The sequence below is a fragment of the Choristoneura fumiferana genome, chromosome 27 (genome assembly GCF_025370935.1).
Source record: "Choristoneura fumiferana chromosome 27, NRCan_CFum_1, whole genome shotgun sequence".
NCBI classification, from domain to species: Eukaryota; Metazoa; Arthropoda; class Insecta; order Lepidoptera; family Tortricidae; genus Choristoneura; species Choristoneura fumiferana.
Genome location: NC_133498.1, coordinates 4,263,731 through 4,290,045, shown reverse-complemented (window position 1 = coordinate 4,290,045; position 26,315 = coordinate 4,263,731). Strand labels below are relative to the sequence as shown.

The 26,315-nt window shown below is 41.7% G+C and overlaps 1 protein-coding gene across 1 annotated transcript; it reads left to right on the top strand.

Annotated features, from left to right (window-relative positions):
- The first annotated feature begins 193 nt into the window (after positions 1-193).
- On the top strand, positions 194-19,545 carry LOC141443197 (uncharacterized). The gene is given in 15 exon segments (XM_074108409.1): positions 194-1,320; positions 1,790-1,927; positions 3,005-3,115; positions 4,284-4,490; positions 5,571-5,651; positions 6,543-6,692; positions 7,206-7,376; positions 9,069-9,211; positions 9,539-9,557; positions 9,560-10,059; positions 10,346-10,573; positions 10,784-10,987; positions 11,216-11,337; positions 11,864-11,967; positions 12,384-19,545. Coding segments are annotated over 15 exon segments (4,458 nt in total). The 5' UTR covers positions 194-695; the 3' UTR covers positions 14,039-19,545.
- Positions 19,546-26,315: the final 6,770 nt, after the last annotated feature.

Sequence of the window (26,315 nt, the reverse complement as noted above, 5' to 3'; positions counted from 1 at the left end):
TATAAAAGTGTCAATCTATGAAAAAAACACAAATATTTATTGTTTCATTCCTCTTATTTTAAAAACAAAAGAACAAAAAATTTTTAATTTTACTTCACACACTTGTTTTGTATCTGTTTTTTGTTTTACTATTTTTATGATCTATCCATCAAAAGGCACGATTAGCATTAGCATAGCATAGTAGGCATTATAATAGGACATGCGCGCCGTTCGTGTTTTGTATGTTGTAAAAAAAAAACTAATCAATATGTCGGCACGGGGCGAGGTGTTTGTCAACATAATATCGATCCGTATTTTAAATTCAACACTTCCCATGTGAATTTTCTAAACTAAATTAATAACTAAATACTGTACAATTCTGTAATGTGGTTATAAAATCACCTGTGTTGTGTCAAAGGCAAGCGCTCAATAGATACGCAGTGCCGATGGACTATCACTATCTAAAAATTACAAAAGAATTGCAAACAAGATTTTCTTGGGTTAATATTCTTTAATCACTTCTAGTGTCAATGCTCTAGTGTTTATCGCGGACAGAAAGGTCAAGTGAACAGTGAAATCCGCACAGTCACCATGCTTTTCGCATCGTGTTATAAAAATCAATAAAATCTGCAGTGTCTTGCGTTGCTAGGATTTCGTTAATTATGCACCCAACAACCTAAAACTGTGCTGAAAATGTTGCTATTAGTAATTTGAATATGGAAGGCCTGTTCGACCAGAGAATGACACCAATTCTAAAATGTGTTGTGTTGTTTCTATTTATTTTTACGGCGCGTGTGTTAACTTCGCGACCCCAAGAAGCTCAGGAGTCTAAAAACAGTATACATCAAATTAAACCTTACCATTACGTCCGGACCTTTACTAAATACCACCATAGAAGAACTATTCAATGGAGCAATTTGCAAGATTACTGGCCAGACACTCAAGAACACCCAAAGGTTATTGGTAAAAGAAGCATTCAAAGTTTTAACTCTGATTCTGACTGGCCAGGTATAAAAAAGATTAAAAAAAGGAGTTTAAGTGTAAGCATTCCTAATTTGAATGAGTTTGTGAAACCAGAGAGTTTGGGTCAACTTTCTTCAGAGAGCAATGGAGCTAGCATTACTGATTCCTTTGATCGCAATGCCATAAGTTATGGTAAACAGGATAGTAACAAGAATGGATTACCTAATGATATTAAGATATTGAAAGAGAAAGCAGAGGTTCCTACTACAGCAAGCCCTAAAGTCTGCTTGTACAAGATTAACAATGTAGCGAGGAGTGCGACACCCAATTATGATGATGAAAAAAATGCACAAGTGATGGTTGAAAATGAAGGGGTTGGTATGTATCTTTTAGTTTAGTTGTCTCTAACACATTCAGTACCAAGAACCTGACAGGCCTGTTCATAGTCAATTTTCACTACAAAGCGTAAAAGGCTGCTACTGGTTATGAGCATAGAACATAGCAATATGTGGTCACGAATGATTAAGTTAACTAATGAAATGGTCTAACAGTTGTTTCAATCAGTTAATCTAAACTATACTTTGCCTAATGGCAGTTTTCAGAAACAAGTTGGATTTTTTTTGCTAACGATTATGATTATGACAAACCTTAAAATGTTAAACAAATTTTAGCTCAAGTATCTATACTACAGTGTGTCCCTTAAAGCAATACCCAAACTAGAGCTGATTATGCAAAGATGTTAATGGAAATTGCATAGTTTTGGAGAAATTACAGTCAATTTAAAGGTACCAAGTGCTAAACACAGATTAAAAAACATTTTTCACTTCATGTAAACTTCTCTTTCTAGATATTCCTGGAGAAATATCAGAAACAACCCTTCCAAATGGCGAGGCAGCGCAGATTGAGCGATGCACTGACCCTCGCGCCATCTGCTACACACTGTTTCATCGGGACAAGATTGGCAACATTACTGTACTTGGGCAAGGTAAAGTCTTAGCATAAGGGCTAGCGTAGGCCCTACGCGCCAGCTGGCGCGGGTGCAGGTAAAACCCATCGCACGCAATGTGTCCAGTTAGCGCTGCTCATACTATTTTTCAATAGATATCCACCCGCTCTGTGCACACTGCGTCAGCTAGCATGTAGGCCGTAATAATTTCTTTAATTAAGTACTATTTTTTTTTAGATTTGAGTGCATGCTGTTTGTTGGTAATAAACTAATAAATAAACATTAAAGCCACCACTGCCATCTAGTTGATGTTTAGAGAATCTGCTGCAGTAAAGTTCTCACACTTCTGAGCAAACATTCAACTGAAAATATCTGAATATGCTTCTACGCCTCTAGCAATAGAGTCTTGTTCTCATATTTTTGATAAAATAACAAGCTTTTATTTCACTTTACCTGTCCCATTGTGTCTGTCTGTCTGTAATCAAATAAACCAGTGGCCAGATTGTCTTGAAATTGGGCATACTTATGTAAAATGCTTAACAATACAATAATATGGTAGTGGTATCCTGGTAGTCTGGCCAGGGTTGTCTCCTCAGGACGAAACTCTTTAACAGTTAATGGCATTGACTCGAAATTTGGTATGCATATGTGGTTTAGGTGACAATGCAAGTACAGCCACCGAAAAGGACAGTCAGAAAAAAAAGCTTGTATGTATTAAAAATTAAATAAAAATTTATCTTTCCTCAAAAATATAAGAAATTGACTGTACATTTTACGTAACTCAATATCACTATGGGTTTCTCGACTTGGATGCATAATTACAATTTGCAAATTTCTTCCTTCAGATTTTACTCCTTAGGCGGAAGCCACACAGAAGAGACGTAGGAGGGGGCGCATCGCAGTTGCTGTGCCCCTTTAATCAGTGTTCATACTAAATGTACAGAAACGTCGTGATCCTAAGTACACAGAAGAGACACGGCGGAGACGCCCTCGCCCCGTGTCGGCCCCGTCTGCGACGCGCCCCAACCCACGTCTGTTCTGTACGGCTTGCCCTTATTGTAGCCTTCCATACAACCTTTTTCATATAACCGTGGTTAAAAGGTTTCCATGTTCCAGGGTGTTGGAAGTCGTCCCCGAAGGAGTGCGACAAGTGCCAGCGCGTGACGGCGCGCCTCCCCGGCACGAGGTTCTGCTGTTGCACCAAAAGCTACTGTAATGCTGACTTCAGTGAGTGTTCAAACACCTTTTGAATACCAGATAAGTATGGTATGGTATAAGCGGGCTGTTCTCCGCAACTCGACGTATATGTGCGCCTATTTTGCGTAGCTGGCTATAGGCACTATTCGTGCCAGCCTTGCTCCTGGAGGTTGCTGACAACTTTCTGGAGCGACCCCGGTGATCCGAGGTGTAGCGTAGCCCTGTAGATCGCCACACCTGGGCCTCTCTTCCTCAAGGCATGCTTTGCACAGGGCTGTCTGTAACACCATATAATTTTTGTTAGTAGGGCATGCAGTAGGACTCCGAAGCCAGAGTTGTCTCCATATGCAATCCGTTGATTGTCGGGAGGTGCTCTACCAGATTAACATTAGAAGTACCATTTCTATAGGGCCCACAGACGCTAAGTCAAATCCTAACGATCGGACTGCACCGTTGGCCATATCAAATGTTATATGCCTGCCGTCAACCTTAAGTTGTGCAACAATATCCCTTAAGTTACCTTGCTTAACTGTTTAGCAAGTTGATTAAAAGTTTTATTATAGCTATTGGAATTCTGCTTATAAATGTTGTTCCACACAGCTGTATAATTCAGATCGCAAATGCCATTTGACAAGAACTTTGAAAAACAAACAAAAAAAACATGTACTGGATTGTGGTGGGCTATGCCCACAACCCTAATAGAGTGCTGACACACTTTTTACGGTCTATTGAGATCTAATGATAAAAAAGGAACCAAATAATTAAAGTCAAAAGTCGTTTGTGCATGAGTCATGATATCGTACTCCGACTCGCACTTGACCGATTTTCTGGTGGCTGTGACCACAACCTGGCTGGATCCGCGCCTGCTCTCTCTCCACATGTTTAGTTTAGTCTTATTTTTTTAATTAATCTGCTGTATTCTTGGTTGCCCTGCGTCATGACTGAAGAAATTCAGAAACCGACATTTGCTGAGTGGCATCCACTTTGGTGCTCTGTTAACCACTGTTATATTTAGATTAAAATTTCATGTACAGTTTTTTTTTACACCTAATAAATTTATTCTATTCCATCTAAATAAGCCCATCGCGGTCTCGACCTGGCCCGCTACCATCCCGCATCCGTCGTGTGCGTATGTTTGGTAGTCGAATAGTCAGCAAAAGCCATAAGCCCATCACTAACGGAACCTTTTGCTCCTCAGCTTCTCAAAAAGAAGAAGTGGTCACACCGAAAGCGGAGTCCACAGTACGCACTGCAGCCAGCCAGCCTAACTACTCGAACGCGGTCGCGTCGGCTGTCCTGGCGCTCGTCGTTATATTGGTCATGGCCATCGTGCTGAACAAGTTTTATTGTAAGAAGCCGGAAGATGACAAGGAGGATCTGAGCAGCGGAGGGGATGTTGAGAAAGGTATGTAAATAAAATTTTGATTTTTTATTTGAATACATATAATTTAATGAAAAGTGTTTTTTATTTCAATTCCAAATTTTTACTTTTACGGTCATCGCGTAAAACCTAAATTGAAAATACAAACTGAAAATATAAATGCACAGAAAAACCAGAAAAATAAGACCAACACTGGGAATTGAGCCCAGGTCCTCGGTATTCCGTACCGCGTGCTATACCGCTACACCACTGTTGGTACCAACCTGATAACAACCTGATATCTGGACCTGGGTTCGATTCCCAGTGTAGGTCTTATTTTTCTGGTTTTTCTGTTCATCTATATTTTTAGTTTGTATTTTCAATGTATGTAAATAAAATTTTGATTTTTTATTTGAATACATATAATTTAATGAAAAGTGTTTTACGTTATGTTGATTTAGTAAAGGCATTTTTAAACCAAACATTTTATTTAAAATTACATTTATTAGTATTTTCGTTAGACCACAGATACTCACAATAAGTTTACACAAAGATAAAATACAGGATAGACTGTATAGGCGGTCTTATCGTTTACCAGACAACCGTTTAGATATAGAAACTAATACAAATACGTCAACACACACCATCCATCCATCCATCTTAGGCCTCTAGGTTGGCAACGCATCTGCAATACCCTGGTGTTGCAGTTGTCTATGGGCGGTGGTGATCTCTTACCATCAGGAGACCCACTTGCTCGATTGCCATCCAGTCGAATAAAAAAAAAAAAAAACATGCACGCACTGTGACGACGCGAAAACGCCAGCGGAAAATAGCTTAAGTTTATTGGTAAGAAAAAATACCGATAACCGTTGGGGTAGACGAGTTCTTGAGTGGAGCCCATGGATCGGCAAACGTAGCGTAGGACGTCCTCAGACTTGGTGGAGCGATGATCTTCGCAGGGCGGCTGGCAAGAGCTGGATGAGAGTGGCCGAGGATCGTGCTCAGTGGCGTGCCATGGGAGAGGCCTATGTCCAGCAGTGGACGAACATACGCTGATGATGATGATTATGATTGGTAAGAAAATTATCTATTTCCATTTCTGATTTGGTGTATTATGTTTACCAGGTGACGTCATGGGCACTGGACCGGATGCCTTGGCGACGGGCCTGTCCTGTGTGGACAACCTGACACTCATAGAACATATAGGTAAGTAACTGTTACTATGCAATTCAAATAACATTAGAGGCTCTGTGAGCTGTACTTTAGGCCTCGCGAGTATTTCGAAATGTCTGAAGTATATTTTTTATGTTTTCAATCCACATGACACCACCATTATGAGATATTTCCAAAAACTAAATCGACATAAAATTTGCAAAACTTCACGAGATATGGAATGTGGTCCATAGAGATAGAAAAACAGATGAACAGACGGAAGGATATTCGTTCACTCGCACACCACACACATCACGGCCTATATATGTTAAATTTTAAATGTAATTAAGTATATGAATTTCGCAAAAACTCGAGTTGTTAACCTGGATTTTAACCTACGATCACCTGTTTGAGAGTTCTTAGGCCAAACCACCACGGCTGTTTTACACGCAGTTCTGTACACGACTTTACTTAAGTTTTTTATCTGAAACTACCTGAAAAATAAGTCTGGTAAAAATTTCATTTTTAATACAAGTTTTTTTTGCTGACTGTACTTGTATTGTCACCCAAACTACATTTGCATACCAAATTTCAAGCCATTAACCATTAAGGAGTTTCGTCCTGCGGAGACGATCCTGGCCGGACTACCAGGATGTCACTACCAGATTATTGTATTGTCATGCAATTTACATAAGTATATTAAGTCAATCCAACCACTGGAAGTTGGTCGAATTTAACTTGCAAGATTTGATTACAGACAGACACAACGGGACAGGTGAAACTAAATAAGAGCTTGTAAAAAATGTTTGTGTTAAGCATAGTTGTAAGATTTAATACTAAGCACTAACCACATATAGACTTTTTAGAAATAAATGGATTCTTATATTACGTATTAATTAAGATTTTTTCAAAACTCATCTGAATGCACGCAATTCCCACCCTTAGGGCAAGGTAAATTCGGGTCAGTATGGCGCGGCAGCCTCGGCACGACCCCCGTGGCAGTGAAACTATACTCCAGCGCGAGCGCGTGGCAGAAAGAGGCGGCGATATACGCGCTGCCGCATCTCGCTCACCCCAACATATTGAAGTACTATGGTAATGGGAAATAAACTTATACAAATCTGTTTGAAGTATGATCAACTAGCTTTTGCCCGCAGCTTCGCCCGCGTGGAATTCGGTTATCGCGCGCTCTTCCCTCGGGAACTGCATTGTTCCGGGATAAAAAGTAGCCTTATGTCTCTCTGGCCCATAAACTATCTCTATGCCATAGATCACGACGATACGTCGCTCCGTTTCGGCGTGAAAGACGGACAAACATACAAACAAACACACACACTTTCGAATTTATAATATTAGTATGGATTAAGATGACATTGGGTATGATAGTACTTTTTATTGTAACTGTTTTTTTTTTAGTTTGTACTCAGTCGCCAACCGGCCGCCATTTTGAATGACAAGTCCATTCCTGACGACACCAAATAGGTAGAGACCAATTTCGAAGGCTCTAAGTGACATAATTTATTCGAGAGCTGAGTTTTTTTAAATTGTACATGTATATCTATCACCATATGCTTTTATTCCCTGTTTAACGGCTATATTGTCCTTTAGGCAGCGACAGCCGTCCCGCGCTGGAGGGCGGCCCGCGCTCCCATCTGATCGTGGTGGAACTATGCGAGAGCACGCTGCGGGCGCGTCTGGAACGTGCGCCGCTCACGTGGGCGGAGTTCGCCACTCTCGCGCACGGGCTGAGCGGCGCGCTGGCTCACTTGCACACCACCAGTGAGTACAGTCGGCAGCACGCTGCGGGCGCGTCTGGAACGTACTTTTCTGGTAGCGATTCGCTTTCTGGTGAGGTCACAGTTCTAACCTAACCTAACCTACTTTTCTGGTAGCGATTCGCTTTCTGGTGAAATCACAGTTCAACGTGGGCTACTTGTCGGTTCGCCATCCGCTGCGGGTGGGGTCGCAGGTCCAACCTAACCTGAGTACTTGGGCACGATTCGCTTTCTGGTGAACGTCACAGTCTAACCTGGCTACTTTCTGTTAGTGACGCTTTCTGGTGGGGTCACAGGTCCAACCTAACCTAACTTACTTTTCTGGTAGCGATTCGCTTTCTGGGTGAAATTACAGTTCTTAAACCTAATCTACTTTTCTGGTATGATCGCTTTCTGGTGGGGTCACAGGTCCCAACCTAACCTAACTTCTTCTGGTAGCGATTCGCTTTCTGGTGGGGTCACAGTTCTAACCTAACCTAACCTACTTTTCTGTAGCGACTTGCTTTCCTGTGAGGTCACAGTTCTAACCTAATCTACTTTCTGTAGTGATTCGCTTTCTGGTGGGGCACAGGTCCAACTAACCTAACCTACTTTCTGGTACGCGATTGCTTTCTGGTGGAGGTCACAGTTTCTAACCTAACTACTTTTCTGGTAGCTGACGTTTTTTCTGGTGGGGTCACAGGTCCAACCTAACCTAACCTACTTTTCTGGTAGCGATTCGCTTTCTGGTGGGGTCACAGGTCTAACCTAACCTAACCTACTTTTCTGGTAGCGATTCGCTTTCTGGTGGGGTCACAGTTCTAACCTAACCTACTTTTCTGGTAGCGACTTGCTTTCTGCGTGAGGTCACAGTTCTAACCTAACCTACTTTTCTGGTAGCGATTCGCTTTCTGGTGGGGTCACAGTTCTAACCTAACCTACTTTTCTGGTAGCGACTTGCTTTCTGGTGGGGTCACAGTTCTAACCTAACCTAACCTACTTTTCTGGTAGCGATTCGCTTTCTGGTGGGGTCACAGTTCTAACCTAACCTACTTTTTTGGTAGCGATTGCTTTCTGGTGAAATCACAGTTCTAACCTAATCTACTTTTCTGTTAGTGATTCGCTTTCTGGTGGGGTCACAGGTCCAACCTAACCTAACCTACTTTTCTGGTAGCGATTCGCTTTCTGGTGGGTCACAGTCTCTAACCTACCTACTTTTCTGGTAGCGACTTGCTTTCTGGTGGGGTCACAGTTCTAACCTAACCTACTTTTCTGGTAGCGATTCGCTTTCTGGTGGGGTCACAGTTCTAACCTAACCTACTTTTCTGGTAGCGATTCGCTTTCTGGTGGGGTCACAGTTCTAACCTAACCTACTTTTCTGGTAGCGATTTGCTTTCTGGTGAGGTCACAGCCTTAATCTAACCTATATAAAATTACTATGTTAAAATGTGTGGTTTGACACAGTAGTTTAAATAAAATAATTTTACTCTAAAAGTCATTGAATTATTTTTCTAATAAATATGTTCCATTCAAGTAAATAGTAATTGAAACAATAATATTCGAAGTAAAAATACAAGGACTAAATATTACCTAATGAAACATTTTCTGCGAAACGAAACTCTGTGGAATTTCTGTCTGTGAAAGAAGGGAACACCATTATTTATTCTATGATCTCGCTGTAACAGGGATTTTGACGCTATTCTTTCTGTTCTCGCAGCGCCCTCAAAGCCATGCATAGTGCACCGCGACGTCAACAGCGCGAATGTGCTCGTGCGGGACGGACGCGCGCGCTTAGCTGACTTGGGGCTGGCGCAAGTACTGGCCAAGAACAAGCGGGCTAACAGCGCCTGCCTCGTGGAGGTGAGTCTACCGCGGGGCCCCTAGGTTGTGTACACTCGCAATCTGATATTTCGGAGCAGCCAAGATGTGTCCATCTTGCACGCTTGGCTATGCACGATTGTTATAGTATGTGTCTACGAAGGAATCGAACGAGAGTCTATTAGAAGCAGTCGAAGACTGAGGACCTTGGGCTTATGACTTTGTACGGGCATGACTCATTTACCGACCACGGCATGCAGCACTTAAGCTGTATTGGGGGGTTGCAACGGTAGCCTGCATGCACGACATGTTTACGAGCATGTATGATGATGACGATGATGACGGAGGGCATGTTACTGTTTGTTGCAGGCGGGCACGCTGCGGTACCTGCGCCGGAAGCTCTGGACGGCGCGCTGGACCTGGACGGGGCGGGCGCCGCGCTCTGCGCCGTCGACGTGTACGCGCTCGGCTCGTGCTGTGGGAGATGCGTGGCGGACCAGCGGCGCGCACCCCGGGCGGACCCCGCCCCACAGCCTGCCGTACCCCGCGCAGCGCCCCGCCCGCGCCGCCATGCAGGTAGGGGGGGGGGGCTGTGGCGGACCAGCGGCGCGCACCCCGGGCGGACCCCGCCCCACAGCCTGCCGTACCCCGCGCAGCGCCCCGCCCGCGCCGCCATGCAGGTAGGGGGGGGGGGGCTGTGGCGGACCAGCGGCGCGCACCCCGGGCGGACCCCGCCCCACAGCCTGCCGTACCCCGCGCAGCGCCCCGCCCGCGCCGCCATGCAGGTAGGGGGGGGGGGCTGTGGCGGACCAGCGGCGCGCACACCCGGGCGGACCCCGCCCCACAGCCTGCCGTACCCCGCGCAGCGCCCCGCCCGCGCCGCCATGCAGGTAGGGGGGGGGGGCTGTGGCGGACCAGCGGCGCGCACCCCGGGCGGACCCCGCCCCACAGCCTGCCGTACCCCGCGCAGCGCCCCGCCCGCGCCGCCATGCAGGTAGGGGGGGGGGCTGTGGCGGACCAGCGGCGCGCACCCCGGGCGGACCCCGCCCCACAGCCTGCCGTACCCCGCGCAGCGCCCCGCCCGCGCCGCCATGCAGGTAGGGGGGGGGGCTGTGGCGGACCAGCGGCGCGCACCCCGGGCGGACCCCGCCCCACAGCCTGCCGTACCCCGCGCAGCGCCCCGCCCGCGCCGCCATGCAGGTAGGGGGGGGGCTGTGGCGGACCAGCGGCGCGCACCCCGGGCGGACCCCGCCCCACAGCCTGCCGTACCCCGCGCAGCGCCCCGCCCGCGCCGCCATGCAGGTAGGGGGGGGGCTGTGGCGGACCAGCGGCGCGCACCCCGGGCGGACCCCGCCCCACAGCCTGCCGTACCCCGCGCAGCGCCCCGCCCGCGCCGCCATGCAGGTAGGGGGGGGGGGCTGTGGCGGACCAGCGGCGCGCACCCCGGGCGGACCCCGCCCCACAGCCTGCCGTACCCCGCGCAGCGCCCCGCCCGCGCCGCCATGCAGGTAGGGGGGGGGCTGTGGCGGACCAGCGGCGCGCACCCCGGGCGGACCCCGCCCCACAGCCTGCCGTACCCCGCGCAGCGCCCCGCCCGCGCCGCCATGCAGGTAGGGGGGGGGGGCTGTGGCGGACCAGCGGCGCGCACCCCGGGCGGACCCCGCCCCACAGCCTGCCGTACCCCGCGCAGCGCCCCGCCCGCGCCGCCATGCAGGTAGGGGGGGGGGGCTGTGGCGGACCAGCGGCGCGCACCCCGGGCGGACCCCGCCCCACAGCCTGCCGTACCCCGCGCAGCGCCCCGCCCGCGCCGCCATGCAGGTAGGGGGGGGGGGCTGTGGCGGACCAGCGGCGCGCACCCCGGGCGGACCCGCCCCACAGCCTGCCGTACCCCGCGCAGCGCCCCGCCCGCGCCGCCATGCAGGTAGGGGGGGGGCTGTGCGGACCAGCGGCGCGCACCCCGGGCGGACCCCGCCCCACAGCCTAGCATTAGGCTAGGCTGCCGATAATGAAGGAAGTCCCTACATTGAGTCGTTGTTTGTTACCCAGACGCTGGTGTCCCGCAACAAGGCGCGGCCGCCGCTGCCGAAGGGGCCGGTGCCCGAGGCGCGCGCGCTCAAGATCGCCAGCGACACCTGCGACGAGTGCTGGGACCACGACGCAGAGGCCAGGTCATTCAAAAATAACTCTGATAAAAATAAAAAACATTTTTAATACACTTTTTTGCTGACTATACTTTTTGTTTACTGTAGGTACTTGCATTGCCATCCAAACGAAATTTCCGTACCAACTTTACTATTTACCTACAAACATTTTATTATTTGTTTATGACTGTTTGTGTTCCAAATAAATAAACTACAACGTCCGTCCTGCTAAGACGATCCTGGCCGGACCACTAGGATGTCACTACCAGATTATTGTACTGTCACCAGATTTACATAAGTATGCCAAATTTCAAGGCAATCCAACTACTGGAAGTTGGTCGAATTTAACTTGCAAGATTCGACTACAGCCAGACAGACAGCAGAACAGGAGAAACTAAACAAAAACTTGTAAAAGTACCTGGGCGACCCAGCTTCGCTTGGGCACAAAACTCTCAAACTCGCGTTTTTCCAGAGATAAGACCAAGCTTGATCGATTGTGTCATCCCGAAAACCAACGTACCAAATTGCTCTAAAACGTGTAAAATTATTTTAGGTTGACGGCCGTCTGCGTAGAAGAGAGAATGGCTGAACTGAAGACTATGCTGCAAACCCAAGGCCCTGTTATCCATGACAACAACCTACACCCACATCCTCCAGGTATGTATACGCTTTATTTTTAGCCCGTTAATGTTTCCCACTGCTGGGCGCCCACTTTTAGCCTTCACTTTGGGCTTTCCCCTAAGTGTCCCAATACGGTACTGCGTACCTGCCTACTACCCTTGCCGAGTGTTCCAACACATGGTTAACACCACATTTCATACCATAGATAAGTTCGCCTTTGTACATATATTATTTTCATTGTTTGTCAATTGTGTTTGTTTACTTATTTTGTACAATAAAGAGTTTACATACATACATAATAGCCATAAATAAAGAATACTTATAAAACAAGCACGGGGATCAGACCTCAAAAATGTGACTTGCCCCCTCCCCCCTTCCTGAGCCAGAAGCTGGGTACGCTCTTGGTACCTACGCCTTACTGATATACAAATAAATACTATTATATTTTCCAGGAGACCCTTCCAACCCTTCGCCTCCAGAAGCCGACAAAAACTCCAACTGCACGTCAACCCAGAACTGTGACGTCACCACGCCCCTGCTCTACCCGCACCCACACATCGGCCGCAACGCCTGCATCGAACGCAACACGCACACAAACACCCAAAACACCGTTCAACTCATACACAAGAGTTTAAAGGATATATCCGACCCCACTGACGCACCCAGAGTCCAGAACTGTAATGAAAACTGCTTGTCAGTTGCGAGGACTTCCAGTCGGATCCCTGTCCAGGACTATGAGAATTCAGATAGATTCAACGAGATACGATCGTACCAAAGACCGTTAGACTACGTACAGAACGATGTCAGCTCACACGATGTTGAAAGAGCTCCAAAACAAACCAATCTACTTCAAGACGTCAAAGTGGAGAAACCAAAATGGGGCATACGGAAGTTTTTTGAAAAGAAACTCAACAGGAACAAAGTAGAGACCGAAGTCAAATTAGTTCCTGAAACGACAGCGAACACGCAGAACGGACGAACTAAAACGTCCGTCATCGATAAACCTAGTAATATAACCTTCGATAGGCCTTCCAACTTAGTTATAAACCAAGACCGGAGTCCGTACAACTTTGAAGGCCCTTGCACTCTATCACCACCCAATCGGACACTTTCCCCAACCATGATGATTGAATCAGAAATGCGTACAGAAAATAACGTATTCGGCTTCAAAGAGCTGCCAACTACGAACGAAAGCGAACCGAATCAAGTTTTCGCTGTCATAGTACCGAAATCTAAACCAAGCGACTTCACTAACTTAATCGAATTAAAAAAACGAGGCAGTTCCGAAAGTATAAATAAGCATAGTGTACACACGTCCATGTCATCACAGAGCATTTTCAAATCTGGCAACTCTGAATCTGAAGATTCGACAGTGAAGAAACGTCTTAGTTGCGACAATAGGATCATAACTAACTCAAATAGTGCCAGCTCTTCCAGAGCTAGCATAAATTTAGAATTACAATACATCGATAACAACCAAACGCCTAATTTCACCGGTAACGATTCCCCTTTCGATCTAAATTCAGATTGCTCCTCTAGTGAAGACGAGCATCTAATGCTGCTATCAGAAAACGGTGGTTCGAAGATCACAATGCAAACCATACCCAAGCTTGAAGACAGGAAAAAGTACCAGAATGAAGTGCTAAAAGAAGCCAGTCAAGCTAAATCAGACTTTGGTTTTAACAAATTTCAAAATAAATATTCCAATTTCGATAACGAATTCAGCGATCCAAACGATAAAGAAAACCTAGTAAACGGTTACAGTGGTGATAATCCGGTTTATTTAGCTGCACTGAACGGCGAGATAGACCCTACAGACTTGAAGTTCATAACAGCAGCTGAAGTGGAAACACCTAAATCGCCGAAGCCTTCTTTGAAAAATTTGGCTATTAAGCGACAGCATTCGTTGGAGCAGGTAAGTGAGATATTTTCGTCCTCAGGCGACATACACTTGCTTAACCCTGCGGGCAGGGTGAAGACGCCAGGCGATTTGCCTGTGGCAGTACGCAGGGCTAGAAGAGACAGGGCATTGCAAAAGGGTAGAGCTAGTGAATGTAACAGGTTAAGTTTGTATGATGACAGGATGATGTTCGGTAATAGTTTGTAGTTACGGCACTAAATGTAATTTTGTACGAATATTAGTTGTGTTGTGACGTCGTTTGCTTGAGAAGTATGGATGGTGAAGGGTCTGTTAGTGTCGTGGTTATTTTTATAATTAATCCACGTTGGCTGCGTGTTGTTCGTTTACACGATTGTGCTAATATCAGTTTCGAAAACGGAACAAATGCTACGGGGGAAATTTATTTATATTTCTTTGTTTGATAACTGGTTGCGAAAGAAGATTAAGTTTGCGGCAGTTCTTTTTTTACAACTGCCCAAAAGACCACAGTGTTTTTAAGGTCCATGCAATTATGTCCCTAAATATGTAATTAAAAATCAATTGTATCAATTTAGGGCAATATCAACAAATATTTTGGATGATTGAAAATCGGCTAAAAAGTTGTACCCTTCTTTAGTAACTGACACAAACGCTAAATGAATAATTTGTGAAGTTTTATTTTGGAAACGGTTTCGTATTCGTCTTTCGCAATTGCTTATTAAAACAAGAAAAAGTATTCTCTCGTTTCTGCCTTCATGATCGTGAAAGTCTTAGGAGTGTACAGTTTTCCCAAGTCAAATTACGTCACTATACACAGTATAGAGATAGGCTTGTTAATACAGATTTGTCGTATGACTATTTCTCTCTCTTCACCGGAGATAGAAAGAAATGGAATGCCTCGCTTAAACTCAATCATGTGTCATTTAATTGCATTTAAATGTGTGCCTGATTTGACGTTGTAAGGGTAAATAATAAGTTTGGTAAATAATAGGAATGACGTCGAAGTCCCTTTTATAAATATATACCGTGCTTTTTATACTTGAACCTAATTTAGATACGCCATAATTTTTCAAACTCCATATTTTTACATCATTAATACGGACATGAAATTACTTGTAAGGAAAATACAATGTTTTCTTGCCTTTTTAGTCGTAGACAACCTCATTAATCGATCTGTCGATAATTCGGGAAAATTTCTTTACCCAATATTATTTTCCTCATTGAAAACTGTAATGTACTTTCATATTTTTTAAAAGAGAGAAAACCCCTTTTGTAACCGACAGTCCAATGTATGCATTTCCTAATTGATAACTAGTTGTCAATGAGAATAACGAGGTTTTCTCGCGACGTCTTTTTCTTACTCAAATCATATTAACTAATGATAAATTAGGTCCAAGTTTAAAAGACGTTAGAAACGAATTCGGACTTACCGGAGTGCGTTGCTAGTTTATATTTTTTTCATGTTATTATTATTTATTCTAACAACCGATTATTAGTCTTATAGTAATGATACTTATACTATACATACATATAAAAACGCAAAAAGTATACAAAGCGATACCTCACTTAAAATTAAGAACAAATCTTAATTGTACTTTTAATCATTAGATTTACTGTTTTTTTATTTGCAAGGATTGTTTGAAAGTTAATTAGTTGTGGTAAAGCAAAAATAAATGTCAATAGTGTTGTGTGTGTGTGTGAGTTTACACGAATATGTATACAAATCACATAATTCTCTATGATCCTATGTATGAGTCCTGGTTAAAAATCTATTGCAAGTGGTAAGTAAAACTGAACGAAATTAATTACTAAAAAGAATATTGTGACTGAATAGTAAGGCATTACTAAGCAGAAAGATGAACTTGCTTGCTTGTATTACCAAATATAAAAATAAGATCTCAGTGACATTTGTAAAAATATAGTCTTCCCAATTTTGGTGAGATATTGTATAATATCACACACACACACGCACACAAAAAACTTTTCGTCGTGATTATACTAGTGAAGAATTAGATCAAAACAAGCATTAAAATATATAAATGCATGATAATAAATATTCGAAGCATTTTTGTTTAAGTTTTTATAATGTTTCTGTTTTAAAGGTATAAAATGAAGTGATATGTGATTTAATTTGTACGTAGCTTAAGTTCCTAACGCGCGCCATGTTTTTGTTCTTATTGTTAAGTTTCTCTAACTGATATAATTTTAATATAGTTTTATTTGATTTAGTAATATTTTATCACGCGACAAGATTCATTTTTTATTTGCTATTGGGTGAGGTTGAATCTACAGAAACGACGGTGTCCTATGACTAATAAGGAACGTAATAAAATAAACATTAAAACGGATTAGGGTAGAGTTGTAATTAATTTAATAATATCTTATTTGAAGTATATTTTCGTTGAAACGATGAGGTGAGGGAGAAATTAAATTTCTGAAATAAATTGTCACTGTAGCACGATAAATTGAATTAAACCATATAAACGACGATTAGTGGCAAATAACTGGTTTTGTACAAACAATTAAGATTACTTTGTTTACTTTATTTTAATAATACTAATAAATCTAATCATTCCACTTTTATACAAAATTGTACGTACCTAATATTCATTACAGGAGTATATTCATGTCGAATTGTATGTATTTTTTTGTAATTTAGTTTTTTTTACTTGTTCTTAACCTTTTTACCGCCTATGGACTATGGAGTACCTAACTTGTCTTTTTTAGCTTTTTAATATAATTCCTTAAATTTAAGCAGAATCAATGCGTTACGGCAGTTATTATTTCAAACTGTTTGTGACAGTTTTTATTAAAAATATATGTTTATAACTTGTTTTAACCTTTATAACAATGGTGGATGTATGTCACTGCGTGCAAAGTTCAACTCATAGACGAAGATGTTAACAGATGAATCGATTACAATCAAGAGGTTTAATCTATTTGGAAATCACACTTTGTTCTTCTTACGCAACCAAGCTTAGCAACTGGTTATCTATCTGGATTCTTTGCCTCGTGGAAATTGCAACGAGTAAAATATGAATGCGAGTATGACAGTCAGCTAAAGTTTACCTGTTTGCAGCTTATCCACTTATACCTAGTTCTACAGTGAAAACTTCGTAAGTAAAAATATAAAATTCCACACGCGATTTTCATTATCATCTTAAGGTGATCTCAATGAGACCCTCTATAAAATTAACATTAAAACGCTGCATAAGCCTTCGAATGTTAACGCATTCACTGCCACCAGCCTTGACTTGACCGACGCACATGTGCGTTCAAAATGTATGAATAGTTATGACAGTGGCACTGGGGGGAAGTTCCAAAAACGCATATATGCGTCGGTGGCAGTGAATGCGTCAATGGAATTGCGCAGCGACTGTATGTACATTCTAATGAATATAGATATTTTGTATTACGAGTATGTGTATTTGTACCTACTTATGTCTTATCTTATAAACATTTTATATCCTTTGCTAAGCAATTTTCATAATTAATGTTATTATATTTATATAAAAACACATTTTGGTCTAATCGATCCAGTGTTATAATGTATTTTTAATTACATGCTGAATACTATTAGATATCTAACTATAGGTAATTTAATTTATGAACAATTAACCTTTCGAAGATGAAGAATTAGTACAAAACTGAACTTAAACCTTTATACTCCCAATTATTTTAATACAATGAATGAATAAATATGTTATAATACTGGCTCATTTTATATCGATGTATCATTATTAATATTATAATCACTTTCAAGTTAAATGTTTTCAAATATATTCAAAATCAGTATGAAATAATTTTGACTAAGCGAAAATTGATTATATTGTCGTTTGAACAGATAAATTGTTAGGAGTGAGAGTATTGTGGTTGAAATATACGAAATTTAAATGTATTTAGAAAGCTAAGAAACCATTTAAAGATACCCTACACATTGTTATACTTACCTTGTAACCTATACAGGGATATACGGCAGTAGATCAAGCTAATTATTATACAATAATTAAATGTTTAATATTATTGTACGTCCATGTTGCTAAAACTGGGGCATTAAGCTACGAACACTTAAAAAAAAATACGAACTTTCCTTTAAACGAGTCACACACAAGTTGCTCGTTTGCCATCCAGTCGAATAAAAAAATAAAAATAAAACATTACTCTTAATCTTATCCTAAAATACTCATATGAATCATACATGACTCTTTGGACAGTTTAGTTAAGGGCCTACGCTAGCAGATGCCGTTTACACGAGCGGGTGGCCGCCTGTTGAACAATAAGTATAAGCGGCGCTAACTGCGCGCGTCGCTAGGGTTGCCAACTATACTGTTAAAAACAGTATTATACTGTTTTCACAACATTATACTTTTTACTGTTGAACAAAAATAAGTATACAAAATAATGTGTTCAGCATCAAAATTCCTAACACTAAGCGCACGCTAAGTCAGTGCAGCTTACCTAGCCACAGTAGTGGCGTTTCATGACGAATTTGTCAATGTAAATTTAAAGAAAGAAAGAAAGAAAGAAAACATTTATTTACTCCTTAGAATTTAAAATTGCTCCTTATTCATTTAATTTTAGTTTGACTGTAATTGATTCGTGTGAGAAGGGCTAAAAAACATTAAAAGTAAAAATGTTTCTATAAAACATTAAAGCACTGTTCATTGTTCTATAATAATATTCATATTTATAAAATACTGTATATTTTCTTTATCAGGCCTAAATATACTTTATTTCTTGTAAAAAAAAGTTGGCAACCCTACGCGTCGCGTGCATAGCATAGAATTGTACGTGCACCCGCGCCAGCTGGCGTGGGCCCTAAAGCCGAGAAGACTTGCATGAAAACTCGTGCAAGTTGCATTACATTGCGAGGCCGTAAAGCCAACGAATTTGTAGTGGTCAATCGAGCGCCGCAATGTAATGCAACTTGCACGATTTTTCTTTCAAGTCTAAACTGCTCAAGTAAAGTTTGTTTAACAGTGCCATGCCATTGCAATGAAAAGTAAAGGTGAAGATTAAGCAACTTGACCGTATATCCCTGTGCAAGTTTACTAAAGTTTCATTACATTAACCTATCACTACCATAGACAAGTATACCATAGAGGAGTGTAAGTGAAACTGGATGAAGGCGTTAGATCAGAATGTAGCTTATCATTTTATTGTGCTGCTTTGTTGATATTCATTGTGGACACGAAATATAAGTACTATGTTTTTATAAATACTCGTTTTATTTATGTAAATTAATTAATTAAAGTAATCCAAAATGTGATATTTATACAGAACTAGTTAATAATTACATTTTATACAGTAACTAGAATACATTGAACCAGAAAAGATAAAGCTATCAGGAAACGAACCTGGCGACATGAATGTGTGCTTACACTGCTTACCATGTACATACACCAAGCTTTGCTATGGCATATACCACTCTTTGGCAAGGACACTACCAGCCATATACTACCAGTAGTATCTATCTATCTAATATCATTAAGGCGCGCTTATAGAAGAATTTTCGGTATTTGAGGGGGTGAAGCAGACGACGCGGTGGAGGCGAATGCGGGGCGCCTCGCGCGTCTGTCACGCAGCCCGCAAAGAGTATATAATCACTACGTTTTGCAGCCCGTTGACGGCCTTATTCTGTTTGTATCCGTATTCTGGTTAATGTGAATTCCGGATTTTTCCTTAAAATTATAATTACACATTTTTTTGGTTTAATAAAGAAAATCTTCGTTTAATGAATAGTCTTGGTAATAAACAAATTATTTATGCCTCTTCATGCCCACAGTTTGATTTGTAACGTAGGTAATGGATAGACATTTAGACTGAATAGGTCGATAGATAGAAATGATGAAAAGGATATAAAGGTAAATCAATACAAATAAAAAAACATTTCAATTTGAATCTGAAAATCTAGATTACAAGCTAGGCAAATCTATACATATAATAATAAAACAGTAAAGGAAAATTTGTCTGTTCACTTTTACGAAATGAAATGAAATCATTTATTCAGTAAATAGGCCGCAATGGGCACTTTTACACGTAATTTTTTAAACTACCAGTGCTTTCGGAAAGACCATCATTATTCATTGCCAAGAAGAATGCGCCGCAAGAAACTTGGCAGAGTCGTTTTTTCAAAATAAAATAATTGCAAATAAAATAGGTACTAAAAAACACAGTACAGTATACAATTAAAGAAAAAATTACAAAAAAAATATTATTATAATACAGGGATGTATGGGGTCCCTTAGTTACAAAACTAAACACTAACTATATCTAAACTATATCTACGTTCAGTAGAAGTGTAGAATGCTTCCACCGTCATAAATAAAATAAAAATCTGAAATATACATTTCAGGTCAAGCAACCATTAAGCTTTTGGCGTCCCAAGGGAAGCTCACGTCTGCCACCCCCAAAGTTAGCTCACACGCAACGTACCGAGGACATAGTAATGCTTCCGTTCCCATAAGCTCTATGGGCCAAGGGGATGTATAAAGTCCCTGAGTTAATCATAATAACTCAGAACTACTAAACAGAAATCAACGAAATTTTGTGTAGTGATAGCTTATTGGTGTTGTTGTCCAGGCTTCTCAGCAGGAATACAAAGTTAAGGATCTATAAAACTGTCGTAAGACCTGTCCTTATGTATGGCTGTGAGGCCTGGACACTAACTCACAAAGAGGAACATCAACTCCTTGTAGCGGAAAGGAAGGTCTTGCGTAAGATCCTGGGACCTGTCAAGAGAGACGACGGCACGTGGAGGATCCGTAAAAAGAGAGAGATCCAGGAGCTGGTGGCTGAACCCAACATCATCGGCGTAACAAAATCACACAGACTTCGCTGGTTCGGCCACCTACTACGAATAGGAGAGGATCGGGCTGCCGAAAGAGCGTACGCTGGGAGTATTGTGTCCTGGCGGATCATCGACGTCTCCACGACCACGACTGGCAAGAGGCTGTGCACGATCGGGACAGATGGCATGCTCTTGTTCGGAGGCCAAGACCCTCTTTGGGTCCCTGAGCCAAATTAGTTAGTTAGATAGCTTATTAGTCTGGTCAACATTTAGGATACTTTATGTTACGGAAAATAAATATTTTTGGATATAATAAAAAATTGCTCTAAATCGGATTCCGCGCGGACGCAGTCGACGGCAACAATGAATTTTAAATAAATTTATAGCTCTTCCAAAATTGTCTGGAGCATGAAGCGATGCTTTTTTATTTTCGTGACTTGAGAAGTATGGATATGTAGGAGAAAGTTATTTATCTTCAGTCAGAGGAGATTCCAAAGTTGATTGTCTGGAGCATGAAGCGATGTTTTCCCTATTTTTGTCGCTTGAAAAGTATAGATATGTAGAAGAAAGTTCCTTTTCTTCAGTCAGAGGAGGTTCTACAGTTATTTTTGATGAAGATTATTTTTCCCTTAGTGGCATTCCCCGAGCTCGACGGGAATCAACAATTTCGGGTAGTAACCAGTCCATATAAAATTAAATTAGTTTGTCTTTCATTTTTTTCCCCAAAACGTATCATCTATAAGTATGATTACTGTTTTGAGGTGATGATTTTCACCACTCCACACAGCAAATATACACTGTGCTCGAGACGTGACATGGAGACCTTGGATCTGGTCATACCAGTTACTATTTTTGTTAATTTCAGTAGTTTTAGTTTCCTTTTCATAATCCTACATCTGAATTTCGTTTTCTTTGATACATTTTTCAAGTCCATTTCTAAAGGCTACACTTCAACCGGGCACTTTATTTCACTTTTACTTAAAGATGATACATTTTGGGAGAAAAAATTAAAGACAAACTAATTTCAAAATTGAAAATACAAACTGAAATATAGATGCACAGAAAAACCAGAAAAATAGACCAGCACTGGAAATCGAACCCAGGTCCTCGGTATTCCGTACCGCGTGCTATACCGCTACACCACTGCTGGTCCACCAGCAGTGACCAGCAGTGACCAGCAGTGGTGGTTGACCGGCAGTGGTGTAGCGGTATAGCACGCGGTACGGAATACCGAGGACCTGGGTTCGATTCCCAGTGCTGGTCTTATTTTTCTGTTTTTTCTGTGCATCTATATTTCAGTTTGTATTTTCAATTTAGGTTTACGGATGACCGTAAGAGAAAAAAAAAAATTGGAATGGAAATAAAAAATATAAAAAGATTCCAAAAAACCAATCTTGATTTACGTGAAGGTAAATTACAAATCGAAGTTCCTATAATAAACAAGTCGCTGATAAGGTAGGCGGTAGGCGTCGTAATGTACGGTCTGGTACACACGGACCGCATTCCAATTGCAATCCGGCTGTAAAATGCAGAACTACATCAGAACTGCGTAAGAACCGCACTCCGACTGCCTAAAATGGCAGTTGGAATGCAGTCCTCTGACAGTCGGGTCGTGCTGGTGCAGTTGTACTAACTGCGCAATAACTGCATCCAAACTCCCATTTTGCAGCCGGATTGCAGTTGGAGTACATGTTTTTGTCAATAATTTACTAGTGCAACCAAGTGCAACCATCTTATTTTATTAAAATAATTTATGTTAAATAACTTGGCTGAATGCAAGATATTACCTTTGCCTGCAAAAATGAGAAATCTAAACTGTTGCATCTACTATCAGAAATGTCAGTGAAACTGTCAAAGGGATCAAGCAGGGCTACTACGAAACTCGAAACTAGAAGTTCGTGTCGTGCGGTCCCTCTGACACTTATACTATTTAATACGAGAGCGAGAGGGACGGTACGATACGAACTTCGAGTTTCGAGTTTCGTAGTAGCCGCAAGGTTCGCCGCATGTTCGCCGTGAGTAGTATAGGTTATACAACGTGCCTACCATTTGTATGGCAGTCGCGGTAGAATCTGGACGAAGCCGTCCGCGTCCGTGAGCAGCCGAGGCCCGCGCCAACCAGCTTGCGGTCGTAGTACGAATGTGAAATCCGCTCAGCAGGGCTGCTACGAAACTCGAAACTAGAAGTTCGTGTCGTGCGGTCCCTCTGACACTTATACTATTTAATACGAGAGCGAGAGGGACGGTACGATACGAACTTCGAGTTTCGAGTTTCGTAGTAGCCGCAAGGTTCGCCGCATGTTCGCCGTGAGTAGTATAGGTTATACAACGTGCCTACAATTTGTATGGCAGTCGCGTAGAATCTGGACGAAGCCGTCCGCGTCCGTGAGCAGCCGAGGCCCGCGCCAACCAGCTTGCGGTCGTAGTACGAATGTGAAATCCGCTCAGCAGGCCTGCTACGAAACTCGAAGATCGTGGGTTGCGGTCCCTCTGACACTTATACTATTTAATACGAGAGCGAAAGGGACGATACGATACGAACTCTTCGAGTTCGAGTTTCATAGTAGCCGCAAGGTTCGCCACATGTTCGCCGTGAGTAGTATAGGTTATACAACGTGCTACAATTTGTATGGCAGTCGCGGTAGAATCTGGACGAAAGCCGTCCGCTTCCATGAACAGCAAGGCCCGCGCCAACCAGCTTTGCGGTCGTAGTACGAATGTGAATACCGCTCAGCAGGGCTACTACGAAACTCGAAGTTCGTGGGTGCGGTCCTCGACACTTATATCTATTTAGTACGAGAGCGAAGGGGCCGCACGACACGAAATTCGAGTTTGGAGTTTCGTAGTAGCCTGCTGACTCGGCCCGACTCCGGCCGGTCGATTAGTGTGTGGTAGGTACTTACCGTTTAGGTACTCTAATGCTTCTCATATGGGCTCTGAGTTCACTTATGCGTTTCCTCTTTCGCTTAACTTTTTTAATACTGCGATTACCGATATTATTTGCTCTCAAAAGTAGTACTAGCGCGTTAGAAAAATGTGCACAGGTCCGTCGTCGACTACGTACCTACACGCGTGTACTGGCGACTGGGAAATACTTGGCCGCCGCCGCGCGCTAGAACCCTTTTATTTTGCCAAAGACGAAATAAATTGGTATGATTGATGTACTCAACCTATTGAAAATCTATGAAGCATAAATCTAAATATACTAAAAACTATTTAATAAAGCAAATTTTGTGTTGATATTCATAATAGTTTTCATAATATTTGGTTTAACGTGTAAATGAAGGCTCTTTTTCAAAAAAATAATCTATCGAGGTTTTTGTCAGCAATCGTGTTTTTGATGAAGTCAAAAACTAGCTAATAGACTGAAAATATACATATAAAAAAATTGCAGTTGTAAGTATTGTGTAAGTATATTTTAAATATTTTCTAAAATTGTAGTTTTCACTACGTACAGCGCCTTAAACGAGCAATTATATATATATACATGTAATCAAAATCTCGGAAACGGCTCCAACGATTTCGATGAAATTTAGTATGTAGGGGTTTTGGAGATGACAAATCGGATCTAGTTTGGTCTCATCTCTGGGAAAACGCTTCTTAACGAGTTCGTCCAGGTATACTTTATAATAACGACACTACCAAACCAAACCTATTTTGGATTTCAGAAGACAGTCAATACAGCAAAGTTCAGAAACATAATTCCTTATTTATTTGTAAGTAAATAATGAAAAAACACTTAGACTACGAGGTCCGATAGGATTATGCGAAATTTTCCAAAATCGATTCCGATAATATCGTGATAAAAAGTAGCGTGTTGTGTCACTGTCACTGTCGCTGTCAATTATTTTGATGCTGTATTTAGGCCATCCCTCGGATCCGTTGTCGGAGTTGAAAAAGTTATCAGAGCGGAAGAGGATCAAATTAAAACAAAACTTAGAACAACTAGGCATATTTTATTACCTTCTACATATCACATAATAACTATAAAATAAACCAACAACTAATCGGGCTTACTATCGTAGGATAAAAATATACGAATCATTTTAATATAACAACACAAAAATAAATCATTTGAATCAATCTATAATCCATTCAAATAAATTGATATTTCATTTAGTCTTTTCGATAAATAAAAATAAAAAAGTATAAAAAGTTTTGTTATTTGTTGCACACGTAACGAAAAGGTAAAAATGATGTTTTGTTTTTTTTGATTGGTAAAAGTGAAAGTAGACATATAAAGGGAGCCAAATGTGAACAAGCATTTATGAATCAGTATGAATGAACGAGTAAGTATCATTTTCGGTCTCATCGGCACTTTTCACCACACCAGTCAATCGCTGATCAGTTTATCATAAAAAAGGTAGTTTATAATAACAATTAAAATATATATATTTTTCAGCTCTTTCCGTTTCGCTTGCAACAAATTTAGCAGTACACCAATACCTTAACAATTTAAATCACTAAAATAAAGCCGTCGTCATTATAATCAAATAAATTAACTGGGACTGAGACATAGTTGCAGGTAACTTTGACTGGCGTAGAACAAGGAATCTCCACATTTCTACAGTTTTTTATTGTCCAAATATTATAACAAAATACCGTGATACTCATCGCCGCTTTTACAGACATTATTTAAGATTTTTTTACTGGCTATACTTTTTTTACTGTAATAGCATTGTCATTATATCTACAAATCCGTACCCAAGTCAATTCGATCACTGGAAGTTGTAAAAATGGGTCAATCACCTTAATGTATGTTATTCTGCCCCGTAACTCAGGAGACATGAGTGATACACTATGTTAGAAAAATATTTGCAATGTATACCACTATAATGCTTCACCTTGAAGACGAACCATGAAGGAACTGCCTTAAAACTGTCACAACTCTTAATTTTTAGTGTATTTGTACCCCATAAAATCATACTTTTAATAAGTAACTCAGGAGACTACCGTGGCAATAAGCTACAAAAATTAATTAACACCCAAATACCGGATACATATATGTCAATTTCGCATGAATAATTTTAAATAATACCTATTTTAAAATGTCAGAAGGCCGGCTACCGCTACGCGGTTTTATGTTAGTATTGTTTATAAAAAAAGTAAGGGCCTTCGTTAGCAGACGCGGTTTGCACGGAGCGGGGCCGCCTGTTGAACAATATGAGCAGCGCTGACTGCGCGTGCATAGGATTGTACCTCGTGTCGGACCGTCTCTCTCACTCTCGTATTAAATAGTATAAGTGTCAGAGGGACCGAACGACACGAACTTCGAATATCGGAGTAGCCCCGCTGCACCCGCGCCACCTGGCGTACGCCCTAGATTCCTTCCTCTACGTTTTTCATATCGTTTCTGTTGTGACTTATCTTACCGATTATAATATAGAAGTACATCATAAAACAGTAGAAATGTGTGAAAAAGAAATAAAGAGTATACACGAAATTGCTGTTCATACATTTAACATCAAAAATGTGAATATATGAAAAAAATGGCGCTCTCGTTTTATTTCTACTCTTTATGTCATACTTATAACTATGTATATGTGTATGTATATGAAAAAGCATTATCGATTAACAGAAGCGTACATTAAAAATGGAAATTGTCTTTTCATTATTTATTTACGGAAATTGTGTCATAATGAAGGTCTTTGAAACGATTTTTTTTTTTTCAAAATTAGGCGGTTTTTTAAAAGTGAAATATTTTTTGCTTGTTGC